This window comes from Delphinapterus leucas, chromosome 2 (genome assembly GCF_059928025.1).
Source record: "Delphinapterus leucas isolate spDelLeu-1000000601 "Yukka" chromosome 2, BTC_Dleu_Yukka2, whole genome shotgun sequence".
Lineage (NCBI taxonomy): Eukaryota > Metazoa > Chordata > Mammalia > Artiodactyla > Monodontidae > Delphinapterus > Delphinapterus leucas.
The window spans coordinates 74,177,811-74,205,786 of NC_143130.1; the positions used below are offsets into that span (position 1 = coordinate 74,177,811).

At 37.4% G+C, this 27,976-nt stretch overlaps 1 protein-coding gene across 22 annotated transcripts in view; it reads left to right on the forward strand.

Annotated features, from left to right (window-relative positions):
• HERC1 (HECT and RLD domain containing E3 ubiquitin protein ligase family member 1) overlaps positions 1 to 27,976 on the forward strand; it is a 214,834-nt gene that overhangs the window by 119,023 nt on the left and 67,835 nt on the right. For 18 of the 22 annotated variants that reach the window (XM_089904370.1, XM_089904371.1, XM_089904282.1 and 15 more), the window contains 14 exons: positions 368 to 583; positions 1,256 to 1,376; positions 1,613 to 1,850; positions 2,014 to 2,198; positions 4,362 to 4,517; positions 6,399 to 6,505; positions 7,045 to 7,155; positions 9,890 to 10,066; positions 14,715 to 14,954; positions 15,340 to 15,423; positions 17,225 to 17,745; positions 19,797 to 20,572; positions 22,391 to 22,589; positions 24,715 to 24,875. In XM_089904370.1, coding sequence (XP_089760496.1) covers positions 368 to 583; positions 1,256 to 1,376; positions 1,613 to 1,850; positions 2,014 to 2,198; positions 4,362 to 4,517; positions 6,399 to 6,505; positions 7,045 to 7,155; positions 9,890 to 10,066; positions 14,715 to 14,954; positions 15,340 to 15,423; positions 17,225 to 17,745; positions 19,797 to 20,572; positions 22,391 to 22,589; positions 24,715 to 24,875 — 3,292 coding nt within the window. The remainder of the gene's footprint in view (positions 1 to 367; positions 584 to 1,255; positions 1,377 to 1,612; positions 1,851 to 2,013; positions 2,199 to 4,361; positions 4,518 to 6,398; positions 6,506 to 7,044; positions 7,156 to 9,889; positions 10,067 to 14,714; positions 14,955 to 15,339; positions 15,424 to 17,224; positions 17,746 to 19,796; positions 20,573 to 22,390; positions 22,590 to 24,714; positions 24,876 to 27,976) is intronic. The other 4 variants (XM_089904314.1, XM_089904299.1, XM_089904341.1 and 1 more) reach the window with 4 other exon arrangements.

Here is a 27,976-nt window from a genome sequence, read left to right on the forward strand (position 1 = left end):
ATTAAAGTACTATTAGCCTCATTTTATACATGAAGAAACTGAGACTCAGGAAATTGAGTTTACCAAGGCTACATAGTCGTTGGAATACTCTGGCCTTGAAACTAGATCTCCTACATCCACATTTACTACTTTTCCCCTTGTACTGTGTAGCCTCTTTTATACTGAAGTATGCTTATAGGGATCTTAGAGATATTTTAATTTTTAAAGTCATAACAGTAAAAGAAATGTTTATCTTAATAGAATAGATTCCTGAGAAATATCAGAATTTTCTGTGTGCTAAGAAATATATTGTCTGTGACGTACAGAGTTATTTGTGTCTCAGTTCAGTGAAGAATTCTAAAATATGTTTATTTTATTTTTTCTCAAGCTTCGTTTAGAGGCACTTCATCAGATCCTTGTACTATTGTCTGGAATGGAAGAAAAAGGTAACATCTCTCTGACAGGAAGCAGATCAAGCTCAGGTTTCCAGTCATCCACTCTGCTCACATCTGTGAGGCTGCAGTTTCTAGCAGGGTGTTTCGGTTTAGGCACTGTTGGACACGCAGGAGCCAAAGGAGAGAGTGGCCGATTGCATCACTATCAGGTAGATGACAGAACTGTCATGGGAGGATGACACCTTTTAGTATATTCAGATTTTAACTGTATTTTTACAACACCAGTTTAATAATGCTAAACTTTTTGGTGTTTAGAATTGAGGTTTAAAAATATAAAGACGTAAGTGACTTAAAGATACCTCATTGGTTTAGTTTCCTGAGTATAGCTGGGGTTAGATAAGCCATTAGGTAAGCCATGGTACTATTGTACTTTTAGATTCTTTGCTGGCTCAGCAAAGAATTAGAATTAGGGAAGCTGAAGTTTTATTAACCCTTAGCCACATTGCATAGAGGTAGATCTAAGTTGGGATAAGGATTAGTGTTTGGGAGGATGGGTTTCAAGAAATTACATTTTAGACTTGATCATTTTACCAAGTTTCTCTGATTGCTTGAACTGTTTTTTTGAAGTGTTGTCTTTATGTCTTCCATGTTTAGAGAGGAAAAATGCTTTGTGGGAAAGGAGAGAGATTACATAGAATCAAGAATTTTCAAGCATTGAAAAATAAATTTGTTGTAAAACTTTTATATACTGAAATATACTAAATAATTAAAAACCACCATAGGGCTCTAGCATAGGCTAGGAATAATATGCTTTTACTTTCATTTGGGTAGGAAGTGTTGTTGTTGTTAATAGAAAAGGTAAATCTTTGTGTGTAATTTAGGATGGGATCAGAGCAGCTAAGAGAAATATTCAGATTGAAATCCAGATGGCTGTGCATAAGATTTATCAACAGTTGTCTGCTACTCTGGAGAGAGCCCTGCAAGCCAACAAGCATCACATTGGTGAGTAACTGCACATGCAAATATAAGGTGCAAGTAACATTTTGGCCTGAGGTTATGCTAGATAGCTAATGTTCTGTGTTTAACATTAGGTCAGCTTATAGGTAAAGAATAAATACTTGAAAGTGTAATAGTGTTCCATACTACTATTTATATTTTGGAATATGATTTATTTTAGTAAATGCTTTGTTAACTTCAAAGAAGATTCTCAACTGCCTTTCTTTCTTTCTTCTTTTTAGAAGCCCAGCAGCGTCTCCTTTTGGTTACAGTTTTCGCCCTGAGTGTCCACTATCAACCAGTAGATGTTTCTTTGGCGATTTCCACTGGTCTGCTAAATGTATTGTCGCAGTTATGTGGCACAGACACCATGCTAGGACAACCTCTTCAGTTGTTGCCAAAAACGGGTGTTTCCCAGCTAAGCACAGCTTTAAAAGTGGCTAGTACAAGATTGCTCCAGATTCTAGCCATCACTACAGGGTGAGCATTGTAGATGTCTTGGTAGAACTGTGTGGGGCCTGGTCTTTCACATTTTAGTGATTTCCATTTCACCGTAATCTCCTTTATGTGTTTAAGCACATTTGCCCTTCTGTGTAATTACCATTTATTTTTTTCCTGTTATTTCATGTATATGTTTTTTCAGGACCTATGCTGATAAACTGAGCCCCAAGGTAGTTCAATCTTTGTTGGATCTACTCTGTAGTCAGTTGAAGAATTTGTTGTCCCAGGCCGGTGTACTACTTATGGCCTCTTTTGGAGAAGGAGAAGAGGATGAAGAAGAAAAAAAAATTGACTCCAGTGGAGAAGCTGAGAAGAGAGACTTCAGAGGTATCATAAATCTTTTTTCTCTGTCATTATTTACAAGCATTTATTGAATCCACATTGTGTGAATATCATTAGAATGTAGAGTTCTTTCTGTTGTGAGGCATGAGAGGATTTTTATTCATTTAGAAACCCCTTTTTTCTCCAAATATGTATGGTTTAGAGGTACCTCTGACTGAACTTCCTCTCTTTAGAGTTGGTTAACCCTGATGAAGCAACTGTACCACTCAGTGTCTAAGTTCAGCCTCTCCTTGGCTGTTGTGGCTCTAGAACTCAGAGGTTCTAGGTGACTGATTTCCCCAGATTATGTTCTTGTAGCATTTGATCATGAAAGCCCATCTCTTGGGTTGCATTCTTGTTTTAAGTGTTCCCCCAGGACCAAGTGTTTTTATATGGGAATTGGGTTAGAATTAGGGAAGCTGAACTTCTTGCTAGGCTGTTCTGTTCTCTAGTCACTAAAAAATTCTTCATTATATTTAGCCGTAATAATTTTTGCTTGCTGCAATATGGTCATCTCCTTACAGCTTTTAAAAACTATAGTGAACATTGTGGGAATTCCCTCGTGGTCCAGTGGGTAGGACTCTGTGCTTTTGCTGCTGAAGGTGTGGGTTCAAGCCCTGGTTGGGAAACTAAGATCTTGCAAGCTGCATGGCGCAGCCAAAAAAAAAAAAAACTATAGTGAACATTGTATTTCAGTAGAACGTAAACCCTGAACAGAAGAACTACTATACATGTCTGTTATATATTAAGCGAATAAAGGTCTAAAACTGGTCAGTTATTCAGTGTCTTATTACCATAGTAAGCTCTGTAAAGGACTTAGAGCAGTGTCTAGCACATAGTAAGAGCTCAATAAATGTTAATGTTAATATTGGAATATTATAATAAATAATATTTAAATAAAGTAGTATTTAAATAATATTAATACTGTATATATAGGTGGGTGGATAAAGGAATATGCTGGGGATACAAAAATGACAAAACATTATCTCTGCCCTCAAGGACCTTCTAGGGAAATGAGGAAGGTAGATGTTTAAACAGATAATTACAGTGTAATACAATAAGCTCAGAAGAAATAGCTAAATCTCTTAGGGCAGAATCTAGGAGGATGTATGAGTCTAATTTAGGGCTAGCTTTTGGTTTCAGAGGCTGAACCTCTGGCAAGTTATTTGTTCTTTATATAGCAAGTATGTAGCTTACACAAAGAGCATGGGCAGACTCACAGGGTATGATAAAATAAAAACAGGCTTTTAATGCCACCTTCCTTTTTCCTGAGATCCAGTTTGGGGATACAGGGTTGTTCAGGTAATAGTTTCTTACCACTCTGTTGAGCACTGCACATATGGATGGCAGGGAAGACCCAGTAGAGTTACTTCTCAGCCTATAGCTCCCCAAGAAAACTGGATCCTTCCATATCCAGTAAAAAAAAAGAAACTGTGATGAATCTCAGTAGGTGTAACAGCAGACTGAGTCCACATCCATTCCCCTCAGGTTGCACCCATTCTATTTATGGGGATGGCCGGGAGTGAGACTGATTCTAGTAAGCGGTGGCCAGGCATTCAGAGGCAGGTGGACCAGGTATTAATAACTCCACATACTCTTTAAAATACTTAACTGAAAGTAAGGTATACTCTTCATTTCAAACGTAGTACTGATACTGAAACACAAACTGTATCATCAAGTTGTATTAACCAGCTTTATATTTAAGGTCTCCAGGCTTTAATTAATTTAGTGTCTTGTTACAGAAATACTTGCTGGGAGTGAGAATGGGGTAGGATGGAGGCCTCCTAAAAGATTTTCCCAGGGATCTCTACGAAGAGAGAAAGTTTCATGGAAGAGGTAGCTTTGAACTGGATTTTGAAGGAATGTGTAGGAACAAGGTTGGGGTGAGATATAGGTACCTAGGGCAGGCTAATAATTTTATATTCTTCAAACTAGTGTAATAAATGTTTGTATATTAGCAAAGACTAAAGAAGTAAAGAAGAGGTAGAGTACTGGCTTTGAGTGGGTCTTAGCCAGGCTAGGGACAATCTGTCAGTTAGCCAGGCTAACTGACAACCTAGGTTTTGAATTAGGTGTGTGCTTACTGCATTCTAAACGTAAGTTATTTGATATAAGACTGTTTCCTGTTGGCTTTTGGTTGTAATGTAAACTTGTCTGTTCACTCTTTAGTTGCCCTTAGGAAACAACGCTCAGCCGAACTTCATCTGGGGGATTTTCTAGTTTTTCTTCGCAGAGTTGTATCTTCAAAAGCAATTCAGTCAAAAATGGCTTCCCCAAAGTGGACAGAGGTGCTTTTAAATATAGCATCTCAGAAATGTTCTTCAGGTATGTGACCTTTGTCTTATTTTACAGTATTTTGTACATCACATGTGTTTTATTCAGATAACAACATTGGATACTTGACCTTGATTTTAAGCCTTTTCTTTCTTGTTTTATGAGTACTTATTTGATTGAAAGAAAAGTAATCTCAGGAGTAAAAATTGAGAGGAATTAATAATAGAAGGTAGCACTGGAGAAGATCGTGGATTTAATGCAGAGAACTTGGCTCTAGTTCAGATTACAGTAATAAAAATAAGCAGAGAACATTCTGTTTAATATGGTAATTTGACACAGATTTTGAGTTTACTTCTTGGATTATCAAAATGCAGATTGGAGTTTGTCTGTTCTTTCTTATCATGATATGATTTCTGTTGCCTTGATTTGTAACTTCTGATTGTATGCTATCTCTGAGAGTTCTTTATAATAAGCTTAATTCCTGGTTCTTAGCCTAAAAGTCTGGTCTGCTTGCATAGATTACTATCAGTCCTTTCCTAATCTGTTTTTTTTTATTGTGATAAATATACATAAAATAAAATTTACGATTTTAACCACTTAAGTGTACAATTCAGTGACAGTAAGCACATTTACAGTGTTGCTCAACCATCACTACTCTCCATTTCCAGAACTTTCTCATCATCCCTAGTCTTTCTTAAATGTGCTGAAACATAAGATAGTCTTCTATGGTACATGCTGTTTTATATGTGTACACTCTCAATATAGTTTATTGGTGTTTCTTTTTACTTTTTTTAATGTGTATTCAATTTTTTAAAAATTCAGATCCTGTATCTTTGTTTTAAGATTGGCATAAACAAAAAAAGAATACAGACAACTTATTATTAACATAACAGCTGCAGTTATTAACTGCAAAAATACAGTAAAATGGAGTCATACTAAATGTTAGTGTTCTTACAGCAGAATTATCCCAGTCATTTTGTGGTAGCAAATTCTGGCAAGAAATTCATTTGTTGTTAAAAGTATTTAAAGAATTTCCAAAACTGATCAGCTGTGCTGCAAATAAAACAGCAGTTTATTCAAAAGAGCCCTTACCTTTCTCTTATTTTCTTAAAAGATCTGCCATTTACAGGTAACTACTATTTTCAGATCAGTTGTTCAAACCAGGGTTCTTCTGTAAATACACATCTTAGCTTTATATATACTAAGTTTATACTCATTTTCCCAATAGTTTTTCTTAACTAGTATAACTTACAATAGCTTTTTTTTCTCCTTTAATAAGGTAAGCCTTCTGTAATATTGATTAAGTTCTTAGAGCATGAAGAAAAATCAGATATTCATTTATTTCTACTGGTTGTGTTGTAGTAATGGATAGAAAAAAGAGCATCAGTATCCTGTCTCTACCTTTGCTTACTTTAGAAAAGTACAAACTGCTTACTCCCCATTAATCCTGTGAGTCCGTCAGGGCATAGATGGAGTCAGAAGCAATTAAAGGCGATGATAAGCCTGAGCTTTAGAGATTAACAGACCTGTCATTTACAATCCTACTTCTGTCTCTACTGAGCTGTGTGGCTTTGGTCAAGTTACTTAACTTCTCTGAGCCTCAGTTTCCTCATCAGTAAAATAGGGATATAATGTAGGATTTGTGAGGATCAACAGAGTTATTAATGTTTATGAAATGCATAGCACAGTACTTGGCACAGGTAGTTATTATAGTGCTGTTCCCTTACATACATAAAAACTGAAACACAAACATGGATATTCATATACATTAATGGATATGGGATGAATCCAGAATTCTTGTGATAATATGCTGAAGTGAAGTCTGTTCCATCCTAAATACTTAGCAGCCTCAGAGATTTTTTTCAAGAGGTTTATTTAAACTTTGAATTTAAGTCACATTTATAATAAGAAAATGTCTTTTTCCCCCTCCAGGAATTCCTCTAGTTGGTAACTTAAGAACGAGGCTCCTTGCACTTCATGTCCTTGAGGCTGTGCTACCAGCTTGTGAATCTGGTGTAGAAGATGATCAAATGGCCCAGGTTTCTATTTTTAAAGTTATTAGAAGATGTTCTTTACATGTGCAACATGATGCACCGAAAATCTAAACTCATGGTCTCTTCAGTTGTAAATGTGTCATTTATTCAATAGCATGACTTCCACTTCTGAGATTGCTTTTTAAATTTTTTCATCTCTAAGCAAGGAGAAAGAGAAATTAAGTGAGTTATGGGATGTGAGGAGTAGTGGTATAGTGAATACTTTCAAGATCAGAAAGAAAGGAAAATTTGTGGAATTTCTTCCTAGGTTTGGGCATCTAGAGAGAGAAAGATGTGAGGCTGCATGGCCTCATCAGAGGTCCATATAGTGGGGCAACATGAGGACAGTCGAACCCACTTTGTAGTGGGTAATGGTCTTTCTAAAAAATGATATTTAACTTGCATCCACCCAAAGTAGCTGTCAGACCTTGGTATAATTAAATCTCACATGTGACTTAATATTATAGTTACATGATTTATCTTTTCTAAAAATAGTTAAAATGATCCTTTACAAATTTTATCATTCTTTTTCCTTCAATAAATAGGTTGTTGAACATCTGTTTTCCCTCCTGTCGGATTGTATGTGGGAGACACCCATTGCTCAGGCCAAACATGCTATTCAGATAAAGGAAAAAGAAGAAGAAATAAAATTACAGGTACTTGATTCTTCCAAAAAGGTATTTTTAGACAGACATGTGAATATCTTGTCACCTGTCTCTGGATCCTTTCTCCTTTGATTTTGTTCTATCAGTTATTCAGTCTCTTCTTTGTACTGTGTCTCCTTCTCCACTGGTTCTTTCCCCTCAGTTTATAAACGTCTCTTATTCCCACCCTTCTAAATTTCTTTTTTATCCATGAAGCCTTCCCTATATTCTCTCATCCTTCATTGCTAAGCTGCTGGGATGAGTAATCTTGTGTATGTTTAAGTCACTTCCTTACTTCTCATTATCTCTTCAGCCCAATTGTTTATCTTCCATCAAAGCACTGAAATTAAGTGACAGAGGTAGGTGTTATTGGTAATACAGTGTATGGCTTTTTATCCACAGCTTACTTGACCTCTGGAAACTCTAGCCTTCTGTTGTTTTCAAAACACTACTTTCTCCTAGATACCCTCTGCCAATCCTTGATTCCCTCTGGAGGCATCTCTTCTTTGGTGTGACTTTCTCCTTGCCTCCATCCCAAATTCCATTGTTCCTCAGAGTTCTGTCTTTAGCTTTTCCAGCAGTCTCAGTCATACCCACGACCATTTTCACTACATGCACTGCCTTCCAAACTTGAATGATAGCTCACGTGTCTCTCCTTCAAACCTTTCTCCTTTTCTTCCTATCCCATTTTTATTGGTGGCACTAACATTCAACTAGTTTTTCAAACCTGAATTCCTGGGAATTCTCCTAATGTCCCCACCCATGTGGTCCCTAGAACTCATTGATTTTTACCTCCTAAATAGTTCTTGAATCCATACATCTAGCTACCTTAATCTTTCTATCAGTTTTCATGATTCTACACTTTTTCTGGCTTTCCTTCTGTCCCAGTACAATGGCCTCTTCTTCTCATCCTCTTTTATTTATACTTCCTTTTCTATTTAATCTGACTGCTGGAGTATCCCAAGGCTTGGTCCCAAGACCCCTTTTTTCCTTCAACTGTCACCTCCATTCCATTTCCTATAGCCAGCAAAACCTTATTCAGATCCGTATGCCATTGATTTTTAATTCCTTTTTTGACATTTTCCCTGAATTCCAGACATATACCCATCTTCTACTTGCCTTACGACTTGTTCTAGTGTAATAGGCCTCTCATACTTAGTAGCATCCTTAGTTCTGTTACATCTTGTTCCTTCCCCAGGCTTTCCCATCTTTCCTAGTAAGTGACTCAACCAAAAAACCAAAGAGTCATCCTTGATTCCTCTCTTTCTATCACACACACCCACATTTTCTTTGTCTGTACAATCTCCAAGTCCTGTTGACTTCTCTGTTAAGACCTAACTTGAATTTTCCACCTCCTCATTCCTCTGCCATCACCCTACTCAAAGCCACTACCATCTCTGGCCTGGATTATGCAATATTCTCCTAACTGGTCTTTCTGCTTCCATTGTTAACTCCCTATAGTCCATTCTCTACACAGGAACCAGTGTGATCTTTTAACATTGTAAATCAGAGCATGTTCGTCCTCTGCTTTAAAAACCCACCAGTGGTTTTTAATCATTCTTGGGATAAATTCTAGAACTCCTTGTTCTCTCCTCTTTGCTCACTACACTGTGAACAACTTGCCTTCTTCCTGTTTCTTGAACACACTAAGCTTGTTCCTTCCTTTGGGCTTTGTGCCAGCTATTCTGTTTGCCTAGAATACTTCCCTCAGATATGTTTCTCAGAAGTCAACTTATTATTCATGTCTCAACTTAATTATCACTTCTTCATTGTACTTTCCTGATCCTCATTCTAGAGTCAGTTGCCACACAGTCTTTATCACATCACCTTTTTTGATTTCAGCATAGCACTTATTACCTGCTATTTCCTTGTTTATTTTCTATCTCCACCTTGTAAAATATAAGTTCTATGAGAGCAGAGACGTTATCTGTTCAGTATACTGCCGAGTATATAGGACCTGGTATAGTGCCTGGTACATAGTAGATGCTTATAAAATACCCATTGAGCAAATGAATGAATTTAAGTTCTCAGTATTTCTTACCTGAACTCTTGCAGTAAACTCCTGATTGTTCTCTCTGCTTTCATCCTGTATACTCCTGGTAAAACAATGTTTATAAAACATAGATCTGATAGTAGTTCCTCTATATAAATCATTCTGTGTAGGCACTCCCTATTGTCTAGAGTAAAGATTAAACTTAGAATGGCATTGAAGGCCTTCCGTGATTTTGTTCCTTCTTCTCTTTCTAGTTCCTTGTTCTCTTTCAGTCTCATCCTCCAGATATTCCATACTGCTTGCAATTCTTTAAATCAGTGAACTCTGTTTCACCTCCATGACTTGGCACATGCTGTCCATACTGTCTTAAATTTCTTTCTCTACTTTGATCGGCTGCTTAATGCCTTCTCATCGTTCAGGATTCAGCTCAGAAGTCATCCTCTTTTGAATGCTTACCTTATCCTTCTCAAGCCTGCTTAGAAACTTACACTTATATGTTTCTGCTATACCTGTCATGTAACTTCTTTTATTCTCTCACTACTATACTGGTGTTATTTATTTGTCTCTCTGTCCCCTGTCTGAGCTGTAAGCTCTTCATGGGCAGGGACCATGCTGTATGTATGATTGTGTTCCATTGTCTGCACAGTAACTAGTACATAGTAGATAATAAATATTTGTGGAATCAACCCAAGGAGATCTCAGGAACTGAATCTGAGTTAGTTCAAAATACTGACCCAGTTTCCTTTCTGGTAGAAGCAGGGAGAGTTGGAGGAAGAAGATGAGAATCTTCCTATACAAGAAGTATCCTTTGACCCAGAGAAAGCTCAGTGTTGCATAGTGGAGAATGGACAGATTTTAACTCATGGCAGTGGAGGAAAAGGATATGGATTGGCGTCAACCGGAGTAACTTCTGGGTGCTATCAGTGGAAGGTACGTAGAATTCCAAGTAGTTTTTAAAAGCATTTTATTTTTTTAGTACTTTCCTCCTAGGTTATTATAAAAAAGTATGGAAAGACTATTAAAAAAGTCATCTTATGTAAATGTTCTATTACTATGTAAGATTTTAACATAAATGGAAACTCAGTGAAGGATATACAGAAACCCTGTATTATTTTTGTAACTCTCCTGTAATTGTAAAATTACCTCAAAAATTTTTTTTAGTGAAAGGTTGAAAAATCATAATCATCCCTTCCATGAGGGGTCACACAGTGCACACCCAGCAATGAAAATGCAGTAACATATGTGTGATGTTTCTTCCTGGGAGAGCGTATTAGAGACTGAGTGCCCAACATTTTTATTGAGTGCTGGTCACATACTCTCTGCCTGGCCTTTTTTAGATTCCCAGAAAGAAAGTGGGTTTTTAGCATAAACCATATTGTCATACAGTCTAAGCACAATAAGCCACCAATATCAGTCAGGGAGATTTTTTATCAGTGTAGGGAACTATTTACCAGACAAGTTCCCAGGTGCCAGCCAAGGACCAGCATTGCAAGCAGACATTTCTAAGGATAGCAATCTCTGCTGTGTTCTTTTTTGCACAGTCCACCTCCTTGGCTGGCTCCTGGCCACAGTGTTTTTACAATAAAATTAATATTATTATCTGGTAGGACCCCAGACAGCAGGGTGAGACTGACCTCCAGTACTGACTTCAGGGGTCTTAGACTTAGCCAGTTAAAACAAATCTCATTAATTGTAAAGGTCTATCTTAAAAAGTCAAGTGACTTTGTCCTTAAATTTAGCACAGCACAACTCTGGCCAGTCCAGGGATCAGAATAGGATGCATACACAAAAAGTACAATTCCAGAGGTCATATGTGGTATCCCTGGAAATGAGTTTATAATTGTTAAGATATCCCTAATCAGGATATACAGTAGTCAGGCGGAACAAGTTAACAGGACCCCAATGTGATCTCCCATCAGGGGGCCTCCCACCTTCTGTTCCCATTGCAGTCTAAGTAATTTAATTGAGTGCTTGATTTCAGAGGGACTGCCTCTGAAGGACAGTTTGTTAAATGGTTTTGTTTGTCTGTGACATCATTTTATCTGCCTTAAGAGTGTGGATGACATCTGGAGGTGTTCTGTGGAAATTCCATGACCTGGGGTCACCCCCTACTTCTTATAGCCTGTCAGGTATAAGGCTCAGAAGTTAGTTTGAATTTAAAGTGCTCTATGCATGTGGCTGATTCACTTTGTTGTGCAACAGAAACTAACACAGTATTGTGAAGTAATTATACTCCAATAAAGATCTATTAAAAAAAACAGCTTTCTTGACAGCATGGCTTTTTCCCCGCCCCCCCCCGGGAGGAGGAGCAGTTCCGAAGAAACAATGATCATTTATACCCTCCGTCTTCTTCCACACTTTCCCAGGGCCTGGGGTTTTTTGTTTTTTTTTTTCCCCCTCCCCGCCCCCACCGTTATTCTAAAATCAGTGTTTCCCATTTAGTTATTATAACTTCAGGTCTTCTTAGTCATTTTTTATCTCCATCTAGACCTTTTGTCCAGAAGGGTTAGGTACAAGAGGGACAAAAGAATTTCCACACGAAAACTTTTTTTTTAACAAAAATGTTTTTATATTGATACAACTTAACCAGAAAGGTTAGCAATTGGTCAGGACAAAATCCCAATTAAAAAAATTGTTTTCCAGAATAGGTTTACAAAACCTTCTACGCCTTTTATCCTAATCATTTATCCAGTGAGCAGCCTAGGAAAGATCAGTCTTTTTCTAGGGAGAGCTTCATTTAATAAACTGTCTTACTAGGCATGTGTATCAGATATTGAATCAAGCTATCAGTCTGTTGTTGCAAACTACGACTAGTCCAAAAAGCTGAACATAATAAGTCAACAGCAGTGAGACCTCCCCAAGAAGAGGTCAAGAGTCCAGTCTGTTATAAGAGTGGACATAGAGGTCATGCACCCTGGGTATGCCCTCCTCCAACTTTCAGCTTTCGGTAAGAATCAAAGTTAGGAATGTAATCACTTTCTATGTCAGAAATAAAAAGCCAATCAGCAGCTCAAATTAGATGGCTATCAAAAGAACAGGCCCTTTCCCAGGGGCATGTATAAGAGACCTGGACAGTACAGCTAGAATCCATGTAGTTTTCAGTTTATGGCTGCACCAACTAAATCTTCACCAGCCCCCCGTCTGATTTTTGTTCATTAGGCTGGTGCCTGCTTTTAGTTGAACACAGCTCATGTTGGGTTGAAACAGCCCATAGCAGACAGTATGAGGTTTTAACTTAGAGGCAGGTCCAGGCAGTTGGAAGCTGTGAATTGAGGATTCTATAAAATAGGCAACTTTTGGGGGCAGCAATAAAGCCTAAATGCTGTAGGATCAGACAGCTGCATTTTAAGTCTAAGTGACAAGCAAGGCTTTCCCAAGCTCTTTTTGCCTTCTCAATCTTAGAGTACAAATTTACCCACTCAAAAATATGCATTTCAGGCTAGAAAATCATCAGCCTCTAAGGGTCAGACATCTGATTTTATAAGAACTAATTGGCAACTAACAACTGCTTTTTAAAACTCTCAAAGTATATTTCTACGTGGAGAGTGCCACTCTTTTTATTTTGTCTCCCTTTTTTTCTAGCAGTTCTAATAGGCAAAAATCATAACAAAAAATCATCAGTTATGGAGGCTTGTTTTGTTTCCAGTACTCAAAGAATTTAAGTTCCGATCTACTCACCTGGGGCAAAAAGCAAGGAAGTTGTATCTCACTGACTTTTCCTTTGCAGCTTTTACTTATCAGGATGATCTCTTAGTATTTATGAAGTTACAAGCATATAACGTTTTACATCATTTTTTATCATACATCTAGATGCAGTAGCCACAAAGTGAAGCTGTTGTATACAATTTACTTTTCCCTTTTCCCTCAGATCTCAAGTTTACTCAGACCCCTAGCAGTAAATTTAGCATTTTTAGGGTTAATTGATTGGGCCAGGGCACTGGTACAGCAGTGACAGCATCTAGGCTAAAGAAAATCGCTGGAGTATTTTCTTTTCTTTTCTTCTTTTCTCTCTCTCCCTTTCTCCATTTCTGCATTTCTCCCTCTCTTTCATCTATTTAAAGTTTTACTCCAGCCCTGGGAACTGATTTAAATAACCTTTTCTCCTCTCACTTGGAGGAAAGAGCAACACATACTTCTAATACTTTTGGTCTACCCCAAACTCATCTTCAGGAATTTTTGAACTTTTCCCCCTCCCACCTGGACAAGAGAGCAGCTGCAAGCTAATGTTTATTCTTTGGCCCGTCCAAGGCCCATGTGTGAGAATGCTTGGGCTCTCTTTCTCCTCCCACCTAGAGGAGAGAACAGTACAAATTTTCTTCTGGCTGCTCTTTCCCCCTCACTTTAGCTTACAGGGCCAAAAGCAGCCAGGGGACCCAGTGAGCCAACCCTCCTGGGGTTGGATCTATTAGTTTTGAATTCCATAGGTAACTTTTACCTCTCACAACAGATAGCCACTCACCTGCTGCTTCATAACACGTGTAACCCCATAGCCACTAGAGTTTTGTCTTTCCCCAGTTCTATCTCTCTCTCTTTTTCCCAAATACATAATTATATTTTAATGACTTAGAGTTGTTCTAGTGGAGCTCACGTTGCCACCATTTTGTCAGAGGTCCTGAAGGTGACCCCTATGTTCAAAGATTTGATAGAAGGACTCATAGGGCTCAGTATTATCATTGTACTCATGATGACTGGGGTTTATTATAACAAGGTAGTAAGGATACATAACTGGATAATAAGGAGAAAAGACACAGGTGACATCTGGAGGAATCCACGTGGAGGCTTCCTTATGTTCTCTCCCTCCCATGAAGGGTCACATGGACTGCAGTCTTGTCCCAGCAAGAAAATGCAGCAACATGTGTGTGATGTTTTAGGGAACCCCCTTAGAGACTTAGTTCCCAAGATTTTTACTGGAGACTGATCATGAAGGTATCCTCTGCCTGGCACGTACCAAAACTCCAGCTCCCAAAAGGAAAGTTCGTGTTCAGTGTAAACCACATTGTTTGTTCAAACATTCTTGTCCTGGTGAGCCACCCGAATCATTTTGGGAAAGTTTTCTAACAGTGTAGGAAACTGTATACAAGTCGAATTCCCAGATACTAGCCAAGGGCCAGTGTTACAAGCATGCCTTTTTAAAGACAGCAGTCTCAGGCCTGCTGTATTAAGTCTTTTCTGCACAGAAGTATACACAAGAGAGTAGTTAGAAAATTGGTATAAAGAATTGAAGCTTTCCATTAATAATTTTCTGGACTGGATGTACTTCCTCAGCTTCATAATTAAGATGTAAGTTAAAATTGTTTATTTTAAATAAATACTCAAAGGTTATTCTAAATGTTGTACAAGGTAAAGATTAAATCTGTCTTAAAATCTTTACAAAATCATGAAATGTCTTAAAATCTTTACAAAATCATGAAATTATTTCATTTGTATGTTATTTTCACTTAAGCTGAGAATATGTTTATTTATATTCTCATAAATGCATAAATATTATTTACAAACATTCCCCAGTATGGCTTTATACAGTTAATAGTATATAAACAAGTTTTTTGAATATTAGTGAACATTACCACTTTCATTTTAGTTTTACATTGTGAAGGAAAACAGAGGTAATGAAGGCACCTGTGTTGGAGTTTCTCGCTGGCCAGTACATGACTTTAACCACCGTACTACCTCGGATATGTGGCTCTATCGGGCCTACAGTGGTAACCTCTATCACAATGGAGAACAGACTCTGACATTGTCCAGCTTTACTCAAGGAGATTTCATTACCTGTGTGTTAGACATGGAAGCCAGGACCATTTCCTTTGGGAAAAATGGAGAGGTACTGAAACTCATTCAGAAGTATTGCATGTTTTCCTGTTTTTATTTATCCTCAACTCAGTTATTCAGGTATTAGCTATTCAGTTTATAGATTATTTTCTCTTCTTTGCTTTTTCTCTAATACCTTTCTGTTCTTATAATATTTATCAGCACCAAAAAAAAAAAAAGATAGTAAAATCCCAGGAAGATTGTTGAAACAGAGGAACAAATTAAGGTCATTTATTATATGTGGAATTTCCTTAGCAAGGTTAGCAAGGTTAATTGAGATTTGGCTCTAGTAACTTACTCTGTCTCATAAGAGCTTTGATTCTTAATGTGTCTTGGATATTATCAATTAAAAAAAATTTTTGTTTCCTTTTTTTCCTATCACCTCTGCCACACTATAGGAACCCAAATTAGCTTTTGAAGATGTGGATGCAGCAGAGTTGTACCCATGCGTAATGTTCTATAGTAGCAACCCAGGGGAAAAGGTAATGAAACCTCAAACCTTTATAATTAAGCATAAAGGATATTTGTTATTTTTTATTAATATTTGTTAACATCAGAGTTCACAGAAATAATAAGCTATTTCTACCATTAAAAGTACTTGCTCAGATAATTTACTCTTCCAGATGAAGGTTAGATTACTTTTAGATGTTGCCTTTGCTCTTTATTAAGGCACTATTTGATATTCTGGTAATTTGAATATAGTGAGTCAACTTTCAAACATATGTGCAATTATAGGAATTATAGGAAATAGTTTAGGGATAATCTGGTTTATTGGCAGTTGTGCATATGAGAGAGAAATCTAAAAATAATCTTCATTGTAATCAGATACCATTAGGTGAATAATGGAGGTTTCAGTTATGATGGGGAAGCTGCCTTTCATTCATTCAGCTTAGAGGGTTCTCAGACCTTGTAGATGGTGTAAATTTGAACCTTAAACCTTCAGGAGGACAGTATTAAAGAGATAACCCTCTCATTAAAAACTTTTTTTTCTCCTCATGTAAAACCCAGTTAGAGAGAAACTTCTTTGTGGTCTCCCTGTGGGTTGATTTGTTTTCTACCCCATCCTTTTACTTGAGGATATAACGTCAAGTAAAAGTAGCCTAAGTCTGGTCTCCGGAATTTCTAGTTAATTTTTAGTAGAAAGTTTTCAAGCCATCTCATATATAATGTGTCTATAATGGAAGTGCTAGATTTGGTAAACTCTAACCATGAAAGTTACCATTTATTCTGGGCTTTTAATATATTTTTAAAATTTTCAAGGAGGTATAATTTCAAGCTAGCCATTCATGAGAGAGGGGAACTGCTTCTTGAACCAGGTCGTCAACAAAACTGAACTGGAAATGAAATAAGGAGGCAACCCAGTACCTGCTTTTATCCCTTTCCCTGATGATATTCTTGCAGCCTAGAATAGGTACTGGTACGTTCTGGTTAGAATGATGGCCTATTGCTCCCTAACATTTGTGAACCTTGAAGGAATTAATTTAACCATAGGCTTTGTATCAATCACTTTATTCTACCCAGAAGCCTTTTCTGACTTCAGAATCTGATAAAAAACGATACTAATAATAGTTAACTTTTTGGACATTTACTGGGTGTCTGGCACTGTACTGATAAGCACTTTATGTGCATAGTCTAATTTAATCTTTAATATAGTAAGAGATAGATACTGTTATTAGTGCCGATTTTTTTTTCAGTTGAAAAAGCTGAGGTTAGTGAGATTAAATGATTTCCAAAAATTACACAGAATTAAGATTTGAACCCAAGTCTTGCTCTTCTTTCAGCCTCTATGTCTTATTTGAAATGCGTGTCCAGATTGGGAATATACCAATTTTCTAGCCTTGTGATTTTATCTTTGTGCCCCTGGAACAATATAAGATGGTCCCAGGACTCGTTATTATTCTGGTGTCTGGAGGACTACTAGAGTGGCTAGATCCTCAAGACTTTTCCGGGGGGTGGGGGTTGGTGCTAAATGGAGTCAGTCACATACACCTTGGTCTATATCTATCTTTTGGGTGGCCACAACAGCACTCCTGCTCACAGACTGCACGCAGTTTAAATGACAGGGTAGCTTATTTCACAGGACCATACTGCTACTAACTTCAGTAGAACTGTAATATTTGTTCACTCCTTATTGGGGGCCAATAGTATAATACACATGTATCAGGAGACCAAATACTAGTTCCACATGGGATTCATGTGCTAGAATTTATAGTTTTATAATTTACAGAATTAATAGTTTAGGAGAACTATTAATAATCACACATTTGCTACCCTCTTTTATAGGTGAAAATTTGTGATATGCAGATGCGTGGCACACCACGAGACTTACTTCCAGGAGACCCCATTTGTAGTCCAGTAGCAGCAGTGCTGGCAGAGGCCACTATTCAGCTTATTCGTATCCTTCATCGAACAGACCGTTGGACTTACTGCATTAACAAAAAAATGATGGAAAGGCTACACAAAATTAAGATATGTATTAAAGATTCAGGTCAGAAGCTAAAGAAAAGCCGCTCGGTTCAAAGCCGAGAGGAAAATGAAATGAGAGAGGAGAAGGAGAGCAAAGAGGAAGAGAAAGGTAAACACAATAGACATGGCCTTGCTGACCTGTCAGAGCCGCAGCTGAGGACCCTTTGCATAGAGGTGTGGCCCGTGCTGGCAGTGATAGGAGGAGTTGATGCTGGTCTTAGAGTTGGAGGTCGGTGTGTTCACAAGCAAACTGGGCGCCATGCCACACTGCTGGGAGTGGTCAAGGAGGGCAGCACGTCTGCCAAAGTCCAATGGGATGAAGCAGAAATTACCATCAGGTATGATTTGTTGAGTTACACTTTCAGCAAATGAGTATTTATTGGTGAAATGGGCCATTGCCTATGGACAGTGAGTAATTATGTATTTTAGGTGAGCTGCCAATTAACTTTTTAAAATAATTTTTTTCATACATCTGGGTATGAGTACTGTGATTTCATAAAGGAATATTTCCCAGACTTGTGTTCCTTGGAATACTAGTGGCTTGTAAAATACATAGTTTTTATTTTGTTTTGTGAAGAAATGGTAAGCTCACTAGTTTAGGTGTAACTGGGATCCTTCTTTCTATTTTTCATTTGGCTTCCTCCTTTTTAATCATTTCCATTACACATTGGGACAGAAAAAAACCAGTCAGCAGATCTGTCAGTTACATTTTATGTAGGAGGGCTTTGAATGTACAATGGGAACATTTGAGTGACTAAAATTAGGTTTTGGATTATCTGTGATTTTTAAGTATTCTTGCCTTTTTTTAAGCATATATTTCTATACCCTTAGTGTGCAACATGTTGGATGGGTATGAAAATTACATTTATTTGGCACAAACTGTGTGCTTAAAAGCATTTAGATGTGTTTGCAATCAGATAGGATTTGTGTGAAATAGAAACTTCATATGTTTAAAAGGAAATATGTCAAGTATCTCAGTCGATAAGGGGACTCACTCATCTAATGACTGTACAGAATTATATCATTTGAAAACATGGATTTATTGATGATACTATGTAACTGTTCATTATACTGCTTAAAGTGATTCCATTGTTAATATGACATGGGACAGTATCAAAAACAGTGGTTCGGGCTTCCCTGGTGGCGTAGTGGTTGAGAGTCCGCCTGCCGATGCAGGGGACAGGGGTTCATGCCCCGGTCTGGGAAGATCCCACATACTGCGGAGCGGCTAGGCCCGTGAGCCATGGCCGCTGAGCCTGCGCGTCCGGAGCCTGTGCTCCGCAACCGGAGAGGCCACAACAGTGAGAGGCCCGCGTACTGCAAAAAAAAAACCCAAAAAAACAAAACAGTGGTTCTTCAGTATTTTTTGGAGGTGGTACTGTTTTAGAATCTAATGATAGCTATGGACCCTCTCAGCTGAAAAATAACCATACATGAAGTTTACACACAATTTCAGGAGTTAATGGACTTCAAGCTAAGAAAGCAATGAAAATTTTACTTGTGAAAGTATCTGCCTTTTCTTTTATTCTTTGCCTTGTTTCAGAAAGGATTTATGATGCCTAATACGATATAGCAAAGTAATTAAATTAAAACCAACAAGAAAAATGACACAAAGGGAAAACAAGATTTGAAAAGTTAAGCTAGAACCAAGATTTTGGTTAATAGAACAAATGTATGCCACCAAACTTTGTATACTTGCTAAAGCTTTCTGTTCCAATTTGTTTAATTATAACATGTTTAAACTTATGGAAATTCTTGATGAGTATCAGGAAATACGTGATCATGTTTTTGCTTAAACTAAATTAGAAGCATTTATTGAAGACCACAAAGTAATTTTTTTGAATGAAACAAAGTCTTATCTGGAACAGGTTATAAATGGCCATTACCCATATAATAAAGTAGATTTATTATGCAAACTTTCCAAATAGCTTACATCAGGGAGCGGCATACTACACCTGGCCCGGCTCCTCTTTTTGTAAATAAAGTTACATAGCCACACACATTCATTCAGGTTTATCAGTGGCTGCGCTCACACTATGATGGCAAGGTTGAAAGGTTGCGACAGAGACCATGTGGCCTCCAAGTCCTAAAATATTTACTGTTCGGCTCTTTACAGAAATTTTGCCAGTTCCTGGCTTATATTATATAATAATGAATATTCTTGTTTGAAAGCACATGAACATCTCATTGCTTTTGCGTTTAACATCACATCTCCCCATTTTCTCATAATAGATTCATTTTTCTGTTTGTAATGAGTTCTCTAGTTTGTGCAAATTATTCTCTGTACTGTGTACATGGTACATTGTATTTTGTCTACATTATTTTCTGTACCTTCCTCTTGTCTATCCCTCACTTGCTTCTTCCTGTGTCATTCTGATCTTTATTAAAGCTTCCCAACTTTTTGGTCGCCTAGTGATACTCCATTGTATAATCTGGAACCCTGTGAACCGCTTCCTTTTGACGTGGCACGATTTCGAGGCCTGACGGCTTCTGTGTTGCTGGACCTCACATATCTGACTGGCATTCACGAAGACATGGGCAAACAGAGCACCAAGCGACATGAAAAGAAACACCGACATGAGTCTGAGGAGAAAGGGGATGTTGAGCAGAAAATTGAGAGTGAATCTGCTTTAGATACACGAACAGGCTTAACATCTGATGATGTTAAAAGTCAGGGTACCACAAGCTCCAAATCAGAAAACGAAATAGCTTCATTTTCTTTAGATTCAACAGTGCCAGGTGTGGAATCCCAACATCAAATAACAGAAGGAAAAAGAAAAAATCACGAACACATATCCAAAAACCATGACATAGCCCAGTCAGAAATCAGAGCAGTCCAGCTGTCCTATCTCTACCTCGGTGCTATGAAATCACTTAGTGCTCTTCTTGGCTGTAGTAAATATGCGGAACTGTTGCTGATACCAAAAGTTCTGGCTGAAAATGGCCACAACTCAGACTGTGCAAGCTCTCCAGTTGTTCATGAAGATGTGGAGATGCGTGCAGCCCTTCAGTTCTTGATGCGCCACATGGTGAAACGAGCAGTTATGCGGTCACCCATAAAGAGAGCCCTGGGATTAGCAGATCTGGAACGAGCTCAAGCCATGATCTATAAGTTAGTGGTCCATGGCCTTTTGGAAGACCAGTTTGGGGGCAAAATTAAGCAAGGTAAGTTATCTGATTTTTAAAATTTTTGCTCCGTGCTATTGAAATTATTCATAATTGTCAGAAGTGATATATTCTATTAAAGACTTACAAGTTTTGTTTTTTTTTTTGTTTTTTTTTTTTTTGCCAAAGCAATTTTCACATTTCCTTTGCAAGGAAAACAGTTCCTTTCTGTTTCTTTATATTAATAATCATTTGTCTCCAGGCATACCTCATTTTATTGCACTTCGCAGATACTGCATTTTTTACAAATTGAAGGTTTGTGGCAACCCTGGGTTAGGCACGTCTTTCAGTGCCATTTTTCCAACAGCATTTGCTTGCTTTGTGTCTCTGTCACATTTTGGTAATTCCACAATATTTCAAACTTTTTCATCATTATTATGTTTCTTATGGTGATCTGTGATCAGCGATCTTTGATGTTGCTACTGTGACTTGCTGAAGGCTTAAATGATGGTTAGCATTCTTTAGCAATGAAGTATTTTTTAATTAAGATATGTACATTGGTTTTTTGGGTTTTTTTAAAGACATAATGCTGTTGCATACTTAACAGACTACAGTATAGTGTAAATATAACTTTTAGATGTACTGGGAAACCAAAAAGTCACTTTATTGCAGTATTTGCTTTATTGCAGTGATCTGGAACCAAACCCGCAATATCTCCGAGGTGTGCCTGTACCTATAATTTTCTATTTTAAACCTATGCAAGTATTAGAACTTAATAATTATTACATTTCATAAAACTGAAATTTAACTCATGCCACAGAAGGTACTCATGTATTTACTGATCTGATTCAATATATATATTATTCTGATAACTTCTCAGAGACGTTTTAAAGGACTTTTTAAAGTACTACTTTCATAGACTATATATTGTGTGTAAAAAACCTTGTTTTATCTTTTATCCTCACCTTTGGGGATAATATGAATTCTGAGATAAAAATGAGGTTCATTCAGTAAACGTTTACTGAGTGCTTACAGTGTGCCAGGTACTATTCTAGATTTTGGGGAGTCAACAAAACAAAGTCACCTGCCTTCATGGTGCTTCCATTCTTTTTTTCTTCCCCTTCCCTTCCTCTTTCTCTTCTTTTACCTTTTCCCTTACTCCCCTTCTTCCTTTTTTAGCTTAGATAGTAAGTAGGAAGAGAGAGGTGTGTGGTGCATATAAATAGGAGTGTTAAGATCATGATTATGAAAAGTACTTCGTCATTTAGCAAGCCAAATAGAATTAGCTCTCTATTTGTAACAACTGCTATCTTGATTATGTTTATTTGTAGGCTCCCTTACCAGATAAGAAAAATTACAAATATTTGTAAGCCCTTAGACATTTTAACTTTTTTTTTTTTTAAACTCTTGGGAGTAGTTTATTTTGTGAAGCACTGTCATTTTTAGAACATGGAGTTTCTGTTTAGGTTTTTATTATTCTTGTATTTACATATCTTCATCTTTGCTTGTTTAAAGACTAAAGATAGGCATCAAAATCAAAGTGCTAAGGAAACACAGTTTTAATGATCTTTAGAGAACCTCTGGTTAAATCTTAACAAACAAAAGTGAAACTTTTTTGTTTTTAAGAGCACCTTCTCTAAAATAAGAAATGAGTAATTACAAGGGCTTGTTACATTATTGTCTGTAGAGTCTATAACGAGTACAATAGTGAATACAGGATGTATATATATAAGAACGTTTTTTTCTGTAAATCTTTTGCAGAAATTGATACTTATGAAATATATTTAGAAGCTTTCCAAATTAAAAGTTTCCCATTCCCTCGTCACTTTTGAAAAAACAAATCCTTACTACTTTCTTAACCTTAATCTTGGTTTATAGAGATTGATCAACAAGCTGAAGAAAGTGACCAAGCCCAACAGGCACAGACGCCAGTTACCACTAGCCCATCAGCCTCGAGTACAACATCCTTTATGAGCAGCTCACTGGAGGACACCACAACTGCCACCACTCCAGTCACTGACACAGAAACGGTGCCTGCATCTGAGTCCCCAGGAGTGATGCCACTTAGTCTTCTCAGGTAGGGAAGTTGACTTTAATGTCTGCCATATTGATGCCTATGGTTCTAAATACACAGTTGTTCTCTTGTGAAGAATGTGTCCAACTAAGTCAAGGCATTCTAGAGCTAGAGGGAACCCAAGAGATCATATAGTCAAACTCATTTTACTGAAGTTGGAAGTGTCCCTCAGAAGTTTAATAACTTGCCCAAAGTCTCTCAGCCAGTTAGTGGTGGTCCCAGATCTAATCAGCAGTACCACTGACAATCAGGTACTGTAGTACTCTATCTTCTTATAATGATCTTTTTTTTTTTTTGGCTAGGCTTTTGAATATTTTTTTTCCTCCGAAGGTAAATACTTGTATTTTGAATATTAGAGCCTCAAGAAAGAGCTTACCTCCAGGAAAATGATTTTCTCTTCTTGGTGTTTTCCTTTTAAGCATAATTCTTTAACTATACTTTTATTCTTTCTATAAGGTCAAACAAGTCTACTTTTCAAATGAAAGAGCATGTCTTATGATCTTCTTCATCCAGCCCTATTTTAGTAGACTCATAAATTCCAAAGAATGCTTAAGTTTCTTTTTGCTTCAGTTTGCCAGATGTATACATAAAATAAAAACCTTTGAGTGAAAATCTTCAGGGGGAGACTTTTGTGAGCTCTCTTAACGAGGGCTTAAGTGAAATGAAGGGAAGCAGAATAGTTAGTCTCCCTTTTTCTTATTTCTTTCCCCCCTTCCCTTAATTGATAGGTCATTATTGTTTCCAGTGTGTAAACACATCTTAGAGGATAAGAGAGAGAGTGGCTATTATTGTAATGAGTCTAAAATTTTGGTGTGCACAAGAGCCACCTGGGAAGCTTTTTAAATGTCTGGGGCTGTATTCCCTAGCAAGTCGCATTCAGTAGGCCTGGTGTGGCACCTAGTTTGCATTTGAATTAAGTTTCTTCAGTGATTCTGATGCAGTGAGCTTCAGCTCACACATTAAGAATTATGGCTCTGGTCTTAGAAGGAGCGCTAATCCAAGGAGCTACCAGTGGCCGGTCCCCACACATCTGCCTCTTAGCTCTCTCACTTAAGTAACACAGTTCCAGGAAGTGCCTCTGTTCAAGAAAGGAGGAAGAGAAGAGTGATAGGATATTCTAATATGGTTTTTAATCCTTCTGGCAATTACAGAATTCAAGGCATCCACAGAGAATCAGTAACACTGTGACTCTTTGTTTCCTTTCAAACTCCATAGGTGTGGAATTCAATGGTAAAATAATGCTCCCTTGCTCCCAGAGACATTCACCAGGCCTGTGACTCCTTCTTTCCTCTTAGTCTGCATTTCCCTGCTATTGGCTAAGACTGTAGTAGAGCTGCAGTTGTCTCTGCCTGGCTCAACATCATTTAATACAAGAAAAATCAGGGAACAACTGCCCCCTATGTGGATACCATCATATCACAGTTGCTTGACTGGGTTGACAGTGCTCTTTTGATGCTTAAAAAGTTATTAGTTTTGTTGGACAAATCTAAAGAGCAGTCACTCAGTGAGGATCTTCCTGGACTTACCTTTTAGCCAGTGTCTGCCTTTTCAGCGTGAGAGGGGCTGCTTCTCCTGTACCTTTACCCTCTACACAGCTGACATATCATTCATATGCTGTTTTTCATTTGTGTTGGGTGACTGGGCACGTATCTTTTCTTTCCGTAACTTACCTATAGACTCTCACTTTGAATCCATGTGAATAATTTCATGGCTATAGCGAATGTATGTATCTGAAGTAACTTATAATTTATCTATCTTTAAAAGCCTTCTTTATTCTCTAACTACTATATGCCTACCAAAATACCCCTGTCACCTTGGTATTATAGTAGAAGGAAAGCTGCATGAAGGCAGAGATTTTTAAAAAATCTATTTTGTTAATTGCTGTATTCCCCCCACCTGCTATGTTGCTTTCATTTTGCTGAACACGTGAAAAGGTATTACTTTTATAGTAAAAGCATCCTATGAGGTAACGATTTTTAAAACTGTGGAGTCTCTCTTCCCTCTCCCCAATTAAACTATAGTTAACTTGTATAGTTTTCCAGGTCTCATATTCTTCTGTAAGAAGATTGTGATGTATACATTATTTTCTCATTGGATTTCTGTGCTAACCATTGTTGTTTTCTTAAAGGCAAATGTTCTCTAGTTACCCAACTACCACTGTACTTCCCACACGTCGTGCACAGACTCCTCCAATATCATCGTTACCAACCTCTCCTTCTGATGAAGTAGGAAGGAGGCAAAGCTTAACTTCTCCTGATTCCCAGTCAGCAAGGCCAGCTAACCGCACAGGTGCGTGTGCTATCATGCGCTATGACACCCAGACCTTGACATTCCATATGTGTGAGGCTTTATTATGTGGGCATTGTGTTTTGTCTTCACTGAAGGTAGAACAGTGATTTTAATTAAGGGGGATCTGCCCCATCGAACTGAGCTGTCTTCTCTCTTTTGAAGCTGTAGATTGAATTATGGCCATTTAAGAGAGAAATAATGTACTGTACATCAGTCATATTAGACTTTTCTTCTTTTCTAATATAGGCGTTTTTAATGCTGTTAATTTCCCTCTAAGCAGTGATGTTGCTGCAATCCAAACATTTTGAAATGCTATGTTTTCATTTTCATTCAGTTTAAAGTACTTTCTAGTTTACCATTGATATCTTCTTTTTTTTTTTTTTTGCGGTATGTGGGCCTCTCACTGTTGTGACCTCTCCCGTTGCGGAGCACAGGCTCCGGACGCGCAGGCTCAGCGGCCATGGCTCACGGGCCCAGCCGCTCTGCGGCATGTAGGATCTCCCTGGACCAGGGTATGAACCCTTGTCCCCTGCATCGGCAGGCGGACTCTCAACCACTGCGCCACCAGGGAAGCCCCTGATATCTTCTTTGACATATGGGTTCTTTGGAAGTATGTTATTTCGCTTCCTAATACTAGGGGATTTTCCAGGTATCTTTCTGTTGTTGATTTCTAATTTAATTTCATTTTCATCAAAGAACATATCTTGTATAATTTGAATTATTTTATTTTATTTTTATTTATTTTTTTTTTGGTGGTAGATATTTAACTTTATTAGAAACTGCCTATAGTTTCGCATAGTGGTTGTCCCATTTTCTAATTGCTTCTTAGACTCTCAATCAGTCCTATTTTTTTGCCTCACTTTCGTTTCCAGAAGTATCTGCTACCACCCATTTCTGAACATTTTGAGATTCTGAGGAATAAGTTCTGTTGTTTTGACTTTCCTCATTGCTGTTGGAGGATTCAGTTTTCTCAGGACCACTGAGGCAATTTATGTTTGCCCATTGGCTTTCTTACTTCTAAAATTTTATTGCAGTTTTCCTGTTCTCTCAGTCCTTATGGATTTCTGCATTTAAAATATTTCCTTTACTGCCATTTTAATGGGTTTTCAGGAATTAGTAGAACTAAATGCTTATGTTCAATTCACTATTTTAAGCTTATTCATTTTAAAAAATGTTTATTGGAGTATAGTTGATTTACAACGTTGTGTTAGTTTCAGATGTACAGCAAAGCGAATCAGTTATACATATATCCACTCTTTGTTAGATTCTTTTCGCATATAGGTCATTCAAGAGTATTGAGTAGAGTTCCCTGTGCTATACAGTAGCTTCTTATTAGTTATCTGTTTTACATATAGTAGTGTTTATATGTCAATCCCAATCTCTCACTTTATCCCTTTTCCCCTTTTCCCCCCTTGGTAACCATAAATTTGTTTTCTATATCTGTGACTCTATTTCTGAAACTTGTCTTATGGCGCAGAATATGGTCTGTTTTTTGTTGGGTTTTTTTTTGCGGTATGCGGGCCTCTCACTCTTGTGGCCTCTCCTGTTGTGGAGCACAGGCTCCGGACATGCAGGCTCAGTGGCCATGGCTCACGGGCCTAGCCGCTCTGCGGCATGTGGGATCCTCCCGGACCGGGGCACGAACCCGTGTCCCCTGCATCGGCAGGCAAACTCAACCACTGCGCCACCAGGGAAGCCCTATGGTCTGTTTTTATAACAATTCCATTTACACTTGGAAAAAATGTGTATGTGCTACTGTTGAGTGGTATGTTCTAGAAATTGTTGATTAGGTCAAGTTGATTGATAGTGTTGTCCAAGTCTTCTTTATCCTTACTTATTTTTCATTTACCAATTCTATCAATTACTGTGGGAGTGGTGTTGAAATCTCTAACTATAATTGTGGATTTGTCTATTTCCCCTTTCATTTATTAGTTTTTGTTTCATGTACTTTAAAGCTCTGTTTTTAGGTCCATAAACATTTAGGATTCTTATACCTTCTTAATGAATTGACCTCTTTATTGTTATGAAATGACTCTCTTTATCTGTGTTAATACTGTTTGCCCTTAAATCTGCTTTATCTGGTATAAATGTAGCCACTTCTGAATTTTTTATTTGTTTTATAATCATGTATCTTCTCCCATCATTTTACCTTTAACTTATTTGGGTCTTTGTATTTAAAGTAGATTTCTTAAAGGTAGCCTATAGTTGGGTCCAGCTTTCAAAATTCAGCCTTACGTTCTCTACCTTTTAATTGGGATGTTTAGACCATTTACCTTTACTGTGATTATTGTTATAGCTGGGTTTAAATCTACCATCTTTTTTTTCATCTCATCAGTTCTTTGTTTCCTTTTTTCTCTTTTTCTATCTCCTTTGAATTAAACGAGTATTTTTAAAATTCCATTTTATCTCCTTTGTTGGCTTACTAGCTATACTTGCTGTTGTGTTTTTAGAGATTACCTTCAGGTTTATAGTATGCATTGTTAATTATCACAGTCTACTTTCAAGTAATGTTATACCACTTCATGTATAATAAAAGAATCCAACAATAGTATGCTTTCATTTCCCCTTTCGCAGCCTTTGTACTTTTGTTATTATAACTTTAACTTCTATGAATCTTATAAAGCCCCATAATACATTATTATTTTTGCTGTATATAGCCAATTATCTTTTAAAGATATTTTAAAAAACTAAAGTATGTATTTTTTATTTACTCACATATTTTCTAGTTCTGAGATTCTTTATTCTTTTATGTATATCAATATTTGCATCTGGTATCATTTCCTTCTGCTTTAAAGACTTCCTTTAACATTTCTTGTAGTGATCTGCTAGTGACGAATTCTTTTGGCTCTTATATGTCCAAAAGAGTCTATTTCACCTTAATTTTTTGAAAAAATATTTTCACTGGGAATAGAATTCTATATTGACAGTTGTTGTTTCTTTTTCTTCAGTACTTTAAGGTGTTGCTCTACTGTCTTCTGATTTGCATTGTTTCCAGTGATAAGTCCTCTGTCTTTCTAATGTTGATGTAATATGCCTTTTTCTCTGGCTGCTTTTAAGATTTTTCTTTTTATCACTGGGCTTAAGCAATTTGATCGTGATCT